The 14,585-nt window shown below is 41.4% G+C and overlaps 1 protein-coding gene and 1 long non-coding RNA gene across 2 annotated transcripts in view; both read left to right on the forward strand.

The window, feature by feature from the left end:
• Positions 1-14,585, forward strand: part of CCDC141 (coiled-coil domain containing 141) — a 165,627-nt gene that overhangs the window by 101,023 nt on the left and 50,019 nt on the right. Inside the window, exons 10-17 of the mRNA XM_078393864.1 lie at positions 1,153-1,272; positions 2,389-2,580; positions 5,222-5,395; positions 5,669-5,848; positions 8,446-8,571; positions 9,727-9,915; positions 10,151-10,330; positions 14,172-14,321. Coding sequence (XP_078249990.1) covers positions 1,153-1,272; positions 2,389-2,580; positions 5,222-5,395; positions 5,669-5,848; positions 8,446-8,571; positions 9,727-9,915; positions 10,151-10,330; positions 14,172-14,321 — 1,311 coding nt within the window. The remainder of the gene's footprint in view (positions 1-1,152; positions 1,273-2,388; positions 2,581-5,221; positions 5,396-5,668; positions 5,849-8,445; positions 8,572-9,726; positions 9,916-10,150; positions 10,331-14,171; positions 14,322-14,585) is intronic.
• On the forward strand, positions 12,639-12,880 carry LOC144589382 (uncharacterized). The gene is made up of 2 exons (XR_013545461.1): positions 12,639-12,729; positions 12,764-12,880. It is a non-coding gene; the product is annotated as an uncharacterized LOC144589382 (long non-coding RNA).

Consider the following 14,585-nt stretch of genomic DNA (forward strand, 5'->3'; position numbering starts at 1 on the left):
AGAACAGTTGGGGGGTGGGAAAGTATGAAGATTTCACTGTGCTGATACTGCACCCTTTCACCATGGAACTCAAACATTACATTGGCCGGAGAAAGAGAAGTCTGAGGAAGAGACACGGGGGCTGTGAAAACAGTGCTAGGGAGCCATGTTGCCGACCCTTCATCTAAAACATAGGTTCCCAAACTGTTTTGCCCCGTAGACCACTTGCCGATTTATTTGTTTTCCGTACACCCCCTGCCTACCTATGTGTGTGCCCGTATAGCTCAGTAATGAGAAGTGACAAAATGTTGTCAATCCCATTTACAACACATCGACATTTACCATAAAATTTTACCAATAATTTTACAAACTTACACATGACTGTAGCACACCACAATACAGATAGTACATAGTACCAAATTTAAAAATATTATGAAATATTATGTACACAGAATCTGTGTTTGGTGTAATTATGGATCGACTAAATATTTATTATGATCTGCCTAATGGGATCTGCTCACATAGACCATCACTTACATCTCATGTACCCCCAATTTTTTTTCTCGCTGACGTGGACCCCCTGCAAGTTGAAATTGACCCCTGGGGGTCCATATAGACCACTTTGGAACCTATGATCTAAGGCAGTGCCATCTATTGGTAGTATGGCAAAGCAGCATGTTGGTGTTGTTGGGGATTCACGAGTGTTCCTTATACAGTTAGCGGACTATAAACTAAAGCAATTAGCAGTAGAAAAGTGTAAGAAAACAGCCCAAGTCTCAGCACTATTCTCCCTTTTCCTTTATGTAATAAAAATCATTCTCTAGAAACATATTAAGTAGGAAAAAAGGTATCCTTACTTTCTGTAGTTAAAATCTTTATTTACCCTCAGAGGAATAACAAGGAAAAGGTATGGAGTCTCTGCCACGTGCTTGGAGGTCAAGGGAAAAAGGGAAGGCTGTCAATAGCACAAACGTGGAAGTAAGTGAGCAAAAAAGGAAGAGGAGGCATGGGCATGCCTCAAGTGCCAGAAAGAAGAACTTTACTGATAGGTTAGTGACAAAGGATAATCGTCTTAGGTTGTGAAGTCGCCTCCCGCTAGTTGGTGCCTGCAAGATTGTTATTATGTCAACAGTTGTATTGAACTAATATGAAATAATTTGTTTAACCTTAAAGGCCTCTGTAAAGATTAAAAACATTGGTCCAGTACTCTCTGCTGCAATTGATCCTGGCTCATCTGTGCCTGAATCAGAGGAAGTTCTGAACAGATATTTAGAGTTGGCGAATCAAACCAAGGTAAAACTCATTGGTTTTCTTTTTTAAAAAAAACAGGTACATTTTTAAAACCATCTGTTCCTACTGTGTGCATTTTTCCAGGGTGTTTGAAATGATTTTTTCACCAGTGCTACACAGAGCTTGGCCCGTGTGTGGAAACAAATCCACATAATCTGGACGAACAAAGCAATGAAAAGTCATGTTGACTGTGAAAGCAGAAGCAACAGGTAGAAGGTGTTGTAGAGATGCTGTTTCAAATGAATTAAGATCCATGTGGTAGGGGGAATAATGCATAAACTAGCATTTGGTTTCTTTTGAACAAGATTTCAGAAACATTATCAAATTGGCATATTATATGCCAGTATCCTATTACATGTCCCATTGACTCCGTGGGATTTATATTTGAATTGCCTTCAGTTCAGCATTGATTCAGTAGATCTACTTTCTAATTGAGATTAGTAATAGGTTTGTTATGTGCCATCAAGTTGGAACTGATTTATAGAGACCCTAACAGGGCCATTCATCCTCGCCACAGTATCCACAATGTTATCTTCTAGTTATATATTTTCTAAATTAAAAGAGACCGTGCATCTTTAGTCACTGTTCAAAGGAATAATGGGCCTTCCTATCCATGATATACTCCATGATATACTCAGGAGTAAGTCCCAGTAAAGCCAGTGGAATTTGTTTCCAGGATTACAGGTTTATAGAAAAACCTCAATCTTTGTATGAAGAAACTTAGATTAGGATGGAAATACAGTTCTCCTCATGAGATGGCCACCTTGCAAGTATGTCTCCAGCATTCCTGTGGAAAGGCTATGGATATCCAAGAACCGCAGGTTAAAAAAAGTTATTTTTCTGGATTATAACTCTGGAATACCCCAGTCACCCTAGTCTGGATAGGGGATTGCCTGTTGTACAAGCAAACATGGTTTTCATTAGTTTATATTTATGACTGGGACTGACTTGGTATTTGCAAAGCTAGTTTTCATAACAAATTATATTTAACTTTTGCTGGTATACTGACAGGTTGTTTTTCAGTAAGTGAATCAGTACTACTTCAAGAAATGATATGATTTCTGGACATCTGAGGCAAAATGTGTGCAATACATTATTTTCTCTGATTACGCCACACAGGAGATGACCAATGATCTAGAACTGGCTGTGAGACTTCTTAGGGAGATGGAAGAATTTGAAACCACAGATGTGGCAGCTTTTTCCAACAAAACTGACCTTCTAAACGAAGAACTGGCAACACTTAACAGAAATATCGGCTTAAAACTGGAAATCCTGAAACCTTATGTAGCATTTTTAAAGTCATCAAATGAGGTACAGATATAATTTGCATGGACACAGTGCTTGCATAGGGAGCCATGTTCCACTCCTTCTCTCTTGACGTGGAGCTCCAACCAATTCAGCTAGGAGGACTCAATGGAAAGCATGTCTAGATTTTCCATGCCCTAGACCAGCCATTCTCAGCGGGGGTCATGTGGCCCCCTGGGGGCCCCTGGCATCCCAGAAGAGAGCCACAGATTGGAAACAGGTCTTCACAAGCCACCTTATAAGGTTTGTTATGTGACTTGTACAATCCTGATTCGGCCTATATTTCTTTCTTATTGTGTTTATTGCTGGGGCAAAAGAAAAAAAAAGCTTGAGAATAACTGCCCTAAACTCTTCACTGCTAACCTAGAGGAAAAGTAAAGAAGCTGGGCTCTGGCCATGAGAAATCAGACACTGCATGTATTTCTTTAGAGTATTTTAGGCTTTTATTACTTGGTGAAATCAAGAAATCATCTATTTAGAGGAAAGTTCATAAACTTGACGTGGTGGCACTGTGGGCTAAACCGCAGAAGCCTTTGTGTGCTGCAGGGTCAGAAGACCAGCAGTCGTAAGATCGAATCCACACAACAGAGTGAGCTCCCGTCACTTTGTCCCAGCTCCTCACCAACCTAGCAGTTCGAGAGCATGTAAAAATGCGACTAGATAAATAGGGACCACCTCAGTGGGAAGGTAAACAGCGTTCCGTGTATAGCCGCGCTGGCCACGTGACAACAGAAACTGTCTTCGGACAAACGCTGGCTCTACGGCTTGTAAACGGGGATGAGCACTGCCTCCTAAAGTCGAACCCAACTGACTAAAATGTCAAGGGGAACCTTTACCTTTACCTTACCTCATAAACTGTGCTTCTTTGGGTGAAATCTCTTTAGATTGGACCTGGGAAATCTATGGCTCTCCAGATGATCTTGTCTCTAGCTCTCATCATTTGCAGCCAGCATGATTTGGGGATGATGAAAAAGAACAGTAGCATAACAGCAGAAGGCACTTAGGCTGTTATTACGCCAAAGAAATGTTTTCCAGTTCTCCCCCTTTGATTTTGCAGTTTAAATTTGGGGTCACATGACACAAATCATTTAGCCAACAAGTGTGCTGATTGCAGATCATTTCTCGCTCCGCCAGGGTTCTCCATTTTGTTGTTGTTGTGGATCGTTTTAAAGAACGTTGCGTTGCTGTGTGTGTGAATGATCTTATTGCAATTGTTTTGTATTACTGTCATCATGCATGTCCTTTTAAAATGTGTTCACTTTTTCAAAAAAATTCTGCAGCATTGGTTTCAATATGTCAGTTAACTTCTGTGAAACGGTCTGAACAAGAAGCTCTAGGCACTTACTGAATTGGAAGGAAATGACTCGGTAACCCAAAATTACATTGGGGCACACATCCTAGAATAACTGCCACATGAACTCAAAGCACAACAGGAATGTGATTAAAAGTCACATTACCACAGGGGGAAATTACAGTGGTGTGACCATGGCCTTGGATACCCCAGTTAGGGTTGCCAGACGTCCGGAAAAAGGAGGACATGTCGTACTTTTCAGGAGCATGAAACTTCAAAATGTCCGGCTTTTGTATCTCCAACCCACCCCTCCCCCTCCCCCACCCCCTGCACAGCCCAACCTCTCCCTGTTACTTCCTTGGTTGAGGCCTTTGTAAATCCTCCGGTTCTTTCAGAGAGATCGGAGATAAGGTGGCTTGATTGTTTAGGGTAATCAATCCCTGACTTGTGGATGGCTGCTCCTGCCTGGGAGCTGAGTAAGGCAGGAAGGTGCGAGAGAGATGGATGGATGGAAACGGACAGGAGTGAAGTGAGTGTGCACTTGCTTGCCTGCAGGAGGGGAGGCTGTTCTGGGGTTTGGAGTGGCGGCGGTTCAAAGCCAGGGAAATAGGGGTCCGACCAGTTCCTCCTTCCTCCTAAAGCCGGGGAACAGGAGGCACTTTTATCCCCCACTTCTGCCCTGACCTCCTGACTCTGGGACATGTGCAGAGTGTGTTTCCAGGTCCAGGAGCATATGCAGAGTTATCCCCTATGCTTGTGGGAGCTGGAACATACACACACACACAAAAGTGGATTTCTCTCAGCTTGAGAAATTGCAAAGGGTGGAGAAAATGGCTTTGTGTGTGTGTGTCTGTCTGTCTGCAAATCCATTTTCTCCACCCTTTGCACCCTGTGCACAGAGCCCCCCCCCCCAATATGTCCTCCTTTGTCCACCTTTTTGGCTTTCTATGTCCTCCTTTTCATACACATGTATGTGGCAACCCTAACCCCAGTCCTCCTTTATGTCAGAGATATTACCTCGTAAGAATTTGTAAAGTGCCTTAGGTTTTAGAAAGGTAAATGCCCACAATCTTTCCTTCAGAAAAATGACATTGCACAAAGAGAAACATGAAACTGTATAAGGAAAAAAGTTGCTCCTTTTATATTAAAGCGGTTACCTTATTTTCAATTTAGTTTAAGGGAAAACGGTAAAGAAAAAGTCTAGCTCTTGACTCTACTAGTGCTTTATCAGTTTTAGACAATGAAGTTAGGGAACGTTAACTTCAGTGATGTGATTCAAGGATTCTTCAGGCCCAAAGACCCAGCAAAAAAGGTAGAGAAGAAATGAACAACTTTCATTTATTTCTACTCCCTTAGGCTGGAGATGATGCCCACAAGCTGAGAGAGTTCTACATAACTGAATCTGTTCAAGACAGTGAATTTGTAAATGAGACTGTGATGCAGTCAGCTGACATTCAATGGCAGACGGTTCTAAAGAAGATTCTATCCACTCAAGATATGGGGCATGACTTTTTAAATTTAGTAAAAATGGTAAGGCTATATAAAAAGACATTTTCCGAATGCAGTCCTATGCAAACTTACTTGGTGACACTTGAACACAATTGAACTTTTTTTGTGACTCGACATTTATAAGATTGTTCTGTGAACCATGACATGTTTTTACAATTTCTTGGTATCTAAAAGGGGAGGGAGAAGGAAATGCCTGCTTTTTCTTGTTCGTTGGGTAGATATGATGTTACAAAAAATGGTTATATATTTTATTACCCTTGAAAAAATTAGGATTGTTCGTTGTTCATTTAACAGGTGAATGACAACCTAATACTGAATGTGGAAAATGTTGTGGAAGTCACTGAGCATACTATTGGTATTCTGAACAAAGAAAAGGAAGAATTAACACATCTTTGGGCAGCGTGGAAACTTAATATGGATCAAGTGAAATCCATCAAGCAACAGTGTGGGAAATTTAATGAGCAATTTAAATATGTAAGTAAAAACTACACGGTAATTATTCCAGAGTTTTTGCTTGTCACCTTCGTGGCACCTTTTCTTGGCTTCATTTGGGCAGCGTGGCAAATCGGTTATCAGGGTACGTCCCCCCCCCCCCAAACACACAATTTTTAGGATAAAGAGTTTTGGATTGAGTTCTTTCAAAGTTCCTCGTTCTTGGTGAGATTCTGAGTCTTGTAAAAAAAAATCCTGCAAGATTTTGGGCATGGTTTTTTGAGGTGGGGAAGGGGAACGTTTCAGAGAGAAATTTTAATGTTAGGGGAAAAAAGAGTGTGTGTGTTTCCTCCCCTCCCCCAATTCTCTCCGAAAGCAAGAGGCCGACAAATTCACATCTCTGCAGGGGGTGTCCTGAAGGTAACAAAGTGCTTTCAGGAGGGATAACGACATTCAGAAACCTGTCTTTGCTGTTAATAATGGTACATTTTTACAACCGAGGCCTTGCAACTTCAGGAGTGCATGAAATGCATTCACAAACACCTATTTGGAATTTATGCATGTGTAAAATGTAGGCATTGAAAATGAAATTGGACATAACATCTGAAAAACTACCCCAGATATTATGTTGGTCTCAAAGTGCCCAGAATCTGATTTCCTGTTTCCTTTATAGCATCGAAGCTTCATCATATTTTGAACATTCCTTCTTTCTTGACAAATTGAAGCTAACAGTGCAATCATACAGTTTTCTCAGCAGGAAGCCCTGTTAAATTCAGTGCTTAGCAAGTATTTCTAGCATTGGGTAGAAAAAGAGCTTATGATTTGAAGAAATATAACTGAGCAGATAGATTCAGAAACCCAGGAAGATTTTAGTGGCATGCCATCAATGACTAGCTATTCCTCTTGGTTTAGATATGCCTTTGATGGTGATCTACTCTTTGTTACTTATGTGCAATCAGCATGACAGGATTTTAATACTGAATTGTGAATGTTTAAAACTTTCTGGTGCACACAAGTCCTAAAATGTCATGTGATGTGTTCTGTAAGATCCACAGGTTTTCCCAAGGCCCGCAAAACAGATGTGGTATAATACGGTTATTGGATCAGTTTCATAAGTAATACGACAAATGTCATAACCAGGCAAACCTCAGGGTCCTGCAGGTCTGTTTGCCAGGCTGGGCACTGCAGAGCTTTGGAGTGGGGGAGTCTGAAAACAATTCCACCCAGATGTTGAAGCTTCAGGATTGGTAGTTAAACCAAGGTTCCAAGCATGAAGATGGGAGATTAAAAGAATCAGTCTGAGGTTTCCTGATAATAAAAGATTTTACCCTGGAAGATGTAGAGTCAACTGTTTTACCTCATTGCTCTAGACAAAGGAATCACTGTCATTTGGCACCTCATCCATTGCAAATGTAACATATTCTGTAGCATTCATCAGTACTAAGTAAATATTTGCTGAAATCCTGTTGTGCAGTTATACAAAGGACTTAACTTTTAACGGTGAATTGCCATATGTTAAGAAATCTCTGTAGTCATTATCTGCTGCAAGCTGAATCATGCAACTGTGACTACACATTGAGGGAAATGCAAAATAACTCAGCTCCTCTCGCTGGATAATTTAGTTCACTCCGATATAAGTGGCCATAGAAGCAGAGGGGAAAAAGCCTTCTACTTGCAATTCCATCTGAAGCACCTGTAGGTGGAAAGAAGGCTTACCTTCCAATCACCTCTGCATCTTATATTGTCAGCTCAAGAGTTCTTAAAAATATAAATGATTATAAAAATATAAATGAACAAACAGAATTGTGTGGGGAGCTGTTTTAAAAAAATGGCAGCTTAGGGGAGCAGAGGCTTTATAGAGCGTTGAGTACTGGTCGTGCTTGGGTGGGTGTGTATGATCCCTCTCCCCCTTTTGCCCCTTCCCCCCATGACTCCCTCCTCTCTTTTCTCCCAGATGGCACTTCTCTATCCACTCTTGCCCCCCCTCCTCCGCTACAGACAGGCTACACACACAGACACACCACACTCGCACTGGAAACAGTCCTTTCAAATCTTTCTAGAAAGAAAAAAAGTAGTAGTCTCTAGCCAGGAGTGAAAACCCCTGGTTTGCAAGCCAAAAGGACTGGACAGATTCAATTTAGCTTTAGTGTCATGTGAGCAGGAAAAATTACCTGTTTTATAAACAGAGTGAATCTCAGACTATTTATTTTATTTTATTTTATTTATTTATTGGACTTATATACCGCCCCATAGCGCTACAAGCACTCTCCAGGTGGTTTACAATTTTTTTTAACTATACACGTTACACATTGCCCCCCTAGCAAGCTGGGTACTTATTTTACCGACCTCGGAAGGATGGAAGGCTGAGTCAACCTTGAGTCGGCTACCTGGGATTTGAACCCCAGGTCGTGAGCACAGTTTTAGCTGCAGTACAGTGTTTTAACCACTGCGCCACGATGGTGTAGTTGGGCTCTCAGTAGGAAACAGATAATATCTAATTTCACCTTTTGAATAACCGTGCAGCAGGACTTTGGTCATTTAATATAATTTTAGGGGGGAAAAACCGGGTTGCTTCTTGATATTTTAATGGACTATATTCCAGAATATACATCTGCATGTTATTTCATCATTTCCTGTAGACTATACAAAGCTTAAACACTCTTCAAGAGGCACTCAGGTCTGCCGTAGGATTTGATCTTGGAAGTAACCTTGCAATACTTGTAGAGCTGCAAAATAAATTTCATGAAATGAGGCCGCAGTTTCAGGTGAGAACAGAAATTCAGTGTATTATATTCTATGTGGAGGCATTCCTCCTAATGACTTGCACCTATAGATATTTAAATATTGTATTCCATTTAAATTCTATGGAAATGCACACATGCAGTGCTGAAGAGGTTCAGACAAAAGAAACAACTTTGAAGGGAACTGGGAAACTTGTGTTTGTCTTGTTAAAACAGTCCTCTCTCCCCCTTTAAGGAAGGGGAAAGATATCAAAAGCATAAAGATGTCAACCATCCCTGCTGATGATCCGGGAAGTAGTTTACGAATTTGTGTTCAGCATAGCATCTTAGTTGGAAAGCAAGAGAAATGAGGGACAATTGGACAAAGTGACAAAGATGTCGTTGAACCAGTTACATTTTGCCTATGTTGGAAAGCATAGAAGTCTCCTTTTTGTTTCTCCCTTTTTGCTCTTTTTTTCTGCATAAGTTGCAGGCCAGTTTGATCTTGAGAAATTCAATGCTGGAGAAATTCAGTATTTTCCAAGACAACGAAGCCTGTCTATAAGTTCAAGACCAATGTGTGGATCAGAATGTATTTAGCCACCTTTAAACTTCCTAACTGTTTCAACACAGTTCTTGGCTCAAAATATACAGTTTTAACTGTGTTTTTGGAGAGAAAGTAGGCAATGTTTAGACAAGAAATAATTTGTTAATGAAATTTTCAATGAGAATTTTTATGCAGTTCCCCCACACTCCCCAATTATAGCTTCATGTGAAGAGTGAGGTAGAATGCCAACAGGCATGCACCGGAAATAGATTGATTTTGCAACTTTATTGGGTGAAAAATATGCCTCCATTTAACTGTGTTCACCTTTTGGACCAGTGGAAGGCAAAAGGAAGCAAGCAGGCAGCTCGCTCTTTCATATAAAGGCAAAAAGCAGGCAGAATTTATGAAGACACACACACCTCCCTCAGTACCCTTGCTGGCTTTTGTGGATGGGAGGGGCTAAGCTCAAATTTGCAAAATTGTTGGTGTACAAAATGGCTTCATAGGATCCCTATGGTCCTGGTTTCATAAGCTCCGTCTCTTAATTGCTTATCCAGAGGACTTAGAAACAGGTGCAGTTATCAAAAACGCAGACAGTGATGTACTGTGTATGTCTTCTCCTTTCAATAGTGTTGTTGTGGCTTATATTTTAGCAACTCAATGCTGAAGTGGAATACACAGTGAAGTTATCAGAGCAGCTGAGCTTGAAAGGAGTTCCTGATGTGGAGAAGTCCAAGAAAATAAGTGAGCTTATTCATCTCCATAAGGAGATAAAGGATAAGATGACCGAGTATGATGAACTTTTCAACAAGACAGTCAAATTCCACCGTGTCAAAGAGGAAGTAAGTGTATTGATTCGCTGTATCCAGACGTACTGTCACATCGCAAGTGTGTGCCTGTGTATTGGGCCACAAATGGACACAGCGCTAAAAGAAACATGAGAGGAGTACAAAGTATTATTAGAATCTAAAGCTGGCTTCAAAGCCAATTATCTGTGTCTATCGCTAGCAGTTTGTGAATACAAAGCAAGGCAGAGGAAGAATGGCTGCTAATGAAAATCTATGTTAATTTTCCCAGCTTGAAAGTTTGATAAAATCAGAAAAATTGGAGATCTCTGAAGAGAAAGATGTGCCTCGTGACGCCTCCCATACTAAGCTCCACCTGAATGATGCTCAGGAGAAGCACGCACATATCAGGCACTTGTACAGATCGGCACTCACACTTGGAATGGATATAATTGCCTCAGTAAAACATCCTGTAAGTCAGTGCTAGATCAAGTCCTAGTAGGGTACAAAGTAAGGGTAATACAAGGCACGCCACTTCCTTTCCTTTGGGGTTGGTCTGTTTGCAAGCAGATTCAAGGTCCTTTCAGAGGCTGAAGTGTACAGTTGGCAGTATCCTGCTTTTTCAGGGAGGAGATTAGGTTGTGGGCACATTGGTTGGGGATGAAGTTGAGTCATTCACTACAAGCCCAGGGCAAAATCTCCATCTTTCAAGTTCCAACAGAAGTTAAATCAACCCCAGCTCAGCCTCAGTTTTCTCCACAAACATCACCCAGCTACAGAAGACTTTCTCTCTTCATAACACTGATCAGTTGTTGCTGAAGTGGGATGGGTGATACTAAAAGAGGCCTCAGAAGGACACAGTGGCTAGATGGTTCAGGGTGGGGTGGGGTGCCACTAATCAGTCTGTTCCCGATGGGGTTCATCTTTAGCCATCAGATTGATTCCTTGGGCTTCACATTAAAACCTTCATGGCTGGAAAGGCACAAGGTGCCTTTCATGAGCTTACACGAGGTCACCACCTCTTCTTGACACAGATGTCCTTGTAACATTTCCCTGTGCCCTGATAAGAGACACCAGATCTAATGGCTGCAACCTATTGTGTGCGCGGCTGTCCCCAAGGACTTCTGGATTTTGGAACATGGAAATAAGCTTGTCACGCAGTTTTGTTTTCTTTCAACAATCCGATGAGTATTTTAGACACTTCAATGGGCTGACAGATATGAGCACAAATTAAGATAGTGGTTTTAATCTATCAGGCCCTCTCAGGCCATGACACCTCAAGGACTACCTCTTCTGTCCCATTTATGGCAACTTACACATTGAGACCCTTCTCAGGTGTAGTGAACTGGAAATGTAGTCAGTGGTGGTTATGGACATTCCTCTCCATGGTCAGTGAAATGGCATCTACATTTCTAGTTTTAGGTGCCGGGTAAAAAGCCATATTATTCCTACAGACTATGAGCTCTATTTAATTAGATCACTTTTGTCTCTTATTACCATTTATTGCTTGTTCTGCATTTTGCATTTCTCTTTTTCTTATTTTCATTCCTGATTGCTGCTACGTCTGCTTCTCTTAAGCCTTCATTATCTTTGTATTAATTGTGGCTCAAGCTGTTGGCCACCTTGACAAGCATGAACAGCTGAAGGTAAGTTGCCATTTCAAATGAATAATTCAGCAGAACAGATTCTTCCAGAAAAAATAGCAACAACAGATTTAGATAAGGTTATCTGAATGCATTCTACCTATCCATTCATGTTGGTGATTTGTATCAGCCAGGCCTTTTCCATCCATTTGTCAAGAAATGCAACGAGGGCCAAACTATTAATTATAGCTAAAACCATTTTTGTAGAGGGCAAGTGCTTAAGTGATGAAAATGTGTGGTTCTCACAGCAGCTTTTCATACCTTCTGTAGTTTGCAAATCAGCTTGAATTATTTTGTTTTAAACATTTTATTAGTTTTCCGGTCTATCTACATTGTTTTGTGCTTATCAGACATCGTGTTACATATTTTGCTTACAATTATTTGTTTTTTTACATCTCAGTGTTTTCCTGGTTGTCCCCCCCAATTCCAAACATCTTTCAAGCATTCAAACCATTCACATACAGATTTTAGTACACAATATGACCACTATCATAATATTACAGTGGTGCCTCGCTTAACGAGCGCACCGTATAACGATGAAATCGCATAGCGATCCGTTTTTTCGGATCGCTAATGCGATCGCTCAACGTTTTTTTAATGGGGAAAAATTCGCTTTGCGAAACGCTTACCGATCTTCGCAAAACGAACCCCGCCGATCAGCTGTTCGGCGGCCAAAATGGCCGCCGGAAGCCGGGAAATGGCCCAAAATGGCCACGCGCAGCGTTTTCGCGCCCTCGTTAAGCGAGCCAAGGGCGCGAAAATGGCTGCCGGCCATCCTGAAGCATCGCCGAACGGTGAGTATTTGGCCCATTAAACGATGTTTAATGCGTTCCAATGGAAATCGCTGCCCCGTTCAGCGATGCTTCAGCATAGCGAAGGTTAATCCAGAACGGATAAAATTCTTCTAATAATTCTTCTATTAACAGTCTTCTAGTAACATTTTTATTAAAGGTAGTTCCAGATCCATAACGCAGCTTTATATCTAATTTAGTTTACCTAAAATAAAAAAATCACCATATTACATCTTTACTCTAATTAGGCCTCCCTTATTTCAATTTAATTCTCCTTTTTAATATACAGAATATACCCTTTTACAAATCCAAATGGTGAATATAAACCTGTTTTCAATATTAAGGGGCCCTTCCTTGTTTTCCCTTTTTTCATCTTTTTAGGTAATTCCCTCTCTAATTTCTTTCTCATTTAATATTACTGTGTTTTCAAGTTTTCTGTCATCCCTCATGTCCTCTGAAGCCATTTTATAGGTCTGATCTATGCCCACCAACTCTCTATGCACCCAGTCCATCCTCAGTGAGTCCTCCAGGCATCTTCTGGTTGATTTTGCTGTCTTTTCCCCCTTGTCCCTCCCTGGCACTCCTCCCTGATCCAAGACCGGTGCCTCTCTTGGAACAATTTCCTCAAACTGCTGTTTTAATTGGGATGCCTCATCTGAGATATTCCCATCTCCTTCCTTGCCGCTCCCTGCTGCCTGCAGACCACAATCCATTTGATGTTGATTAGCTAATTTTGCTTCTTCATAGTGAGATTTCACGGTGTCCAATATTCTTTCAAGTGCAAGTTTTATTCCGTTCCAGAATTCTCCTTGTTGTGCCATTGTAATATTGTATCCACGGCTGATGGCCTTAAAAGTCCACTTTAGGGTTAATTTCCCAGCCAAGCTCAGAGGAAGTCAAAAGGGAATAACAGCCAAGTAGTCAAGGTCATAGCTCCTGGGCTCCACGCCAAGAGATTCCAAATAGTCAAAATAAAATTCAGATTATCAAATATAGGTTGCAGGAAAATTTCTCAAGCTTCACAGCATCAAACTGTAATATTCTCAAAGTATATTTTAAAGTTATTTCCTTTCCATCAGCTATCCCTCTCACCAGATCTTCTGCCGCTTTTTAGTTTCTGAGGGACAGCATTTCTTTTTCCATATACTATATAGGAATTTTTCAGGGGTATAAGCAATTAGTTATAAAAGTCTCACCCGATGGTAAACAGCGATGTCAAAAGGCTGGTTCTTGCTTCTTTGGCTGGCTGCCAGCGACTTGCAAGCAAGCCGAAGCTGCTTGTTTCTGCCTGTTCGCTGATTTGGGAGTTTCCTGGATCGAACGGGGTGGCCGCCCCCCCCCCCCCGTGATCAACAGGCTTCCCCCCCAGTTCACCACCCCTCCAGGGTGGTTCCGACACCCTACGGTGTCCCAGACAAGGTCAGGTTTCAGCCCAGGGGACAGAGCTCTGTCTTCCTGCTGCTGTCTCGTCGCGACGACAAGCCGGAAGTCAGCTTGAATTATTTTGATTGCTCATCTCAACACAAGCCATGTTTGCAAGTATGGATGCTGAACCACAGAATCTGACAAGGTTACATCTCTAGAATTGCACCTCTACAACTCTCGTAATGATTTTTTGCTTCTAAAGATAGGCTTTGGCATATGTGTTGGCTGCATTCAGCTACCCCCATATGGCCAGACTCAAGATTCATGTTGTGTATTTTTGTGCCATATTGGCAGATTTTATTCAAATCTGGTGCATGAACCAAATCTTACTGTATTTTTTCCCCCGTTTAAAATGGACATTTTCCATGTGTTTTTTTTAGAGAACATAAATTGTCACTTAGTTTGCAGGCACAAATGCTCATTGTCTCAGTTGGATTTCTGCATCTCATTCTAGAATCCCTTTAATGTTTCCGTAAAGAACCTGCAGCAGCAGCTGGCCACGCTCGAGTCTGAAAGCATCCACTGGGGTTCCAAGGCTGACAAGTATGAGGAAGAGCTGTCACACACCCTCCATTTCTGCACCACCAGAGATGAGATACATGAGGTCTGGTGAAAAGAACGCATTAAATAATTGAAATAATTGTCTCCCTTGGTTTCTTGCTTTTTTGGGTACTCTTCACAAATGTCCTTTTGTTGTTTCCTCCTGAGGGGTGGCTGTTTTACAGGCCAGTTTTAGAGATGACATTTGTACCTCTGTAATTGAACAGGCAAAATCTTTGCTTGCACTTGTGTTTGTGTAGATATAACTCTGAGCTGGCAATTGCCATTAGTACTGTTGTCTTGGACATGTCTGCTTATCGTGCAGAAA

Source organism: Pogona vitticeps, chromosome 1 (genome assembly GCF_051106095.1).
Source record: "Pogona vitticeps strain Pit_001003342236 chromosome 1, PviZW2.1, whole genome shotgun sequence".
NCBI classification, from domain to species: Eukaryota; Metazoa; Chordata; class Lepidosauria; order Squamata; family Agamidae; genus Pogona; species Pogona vitticeps.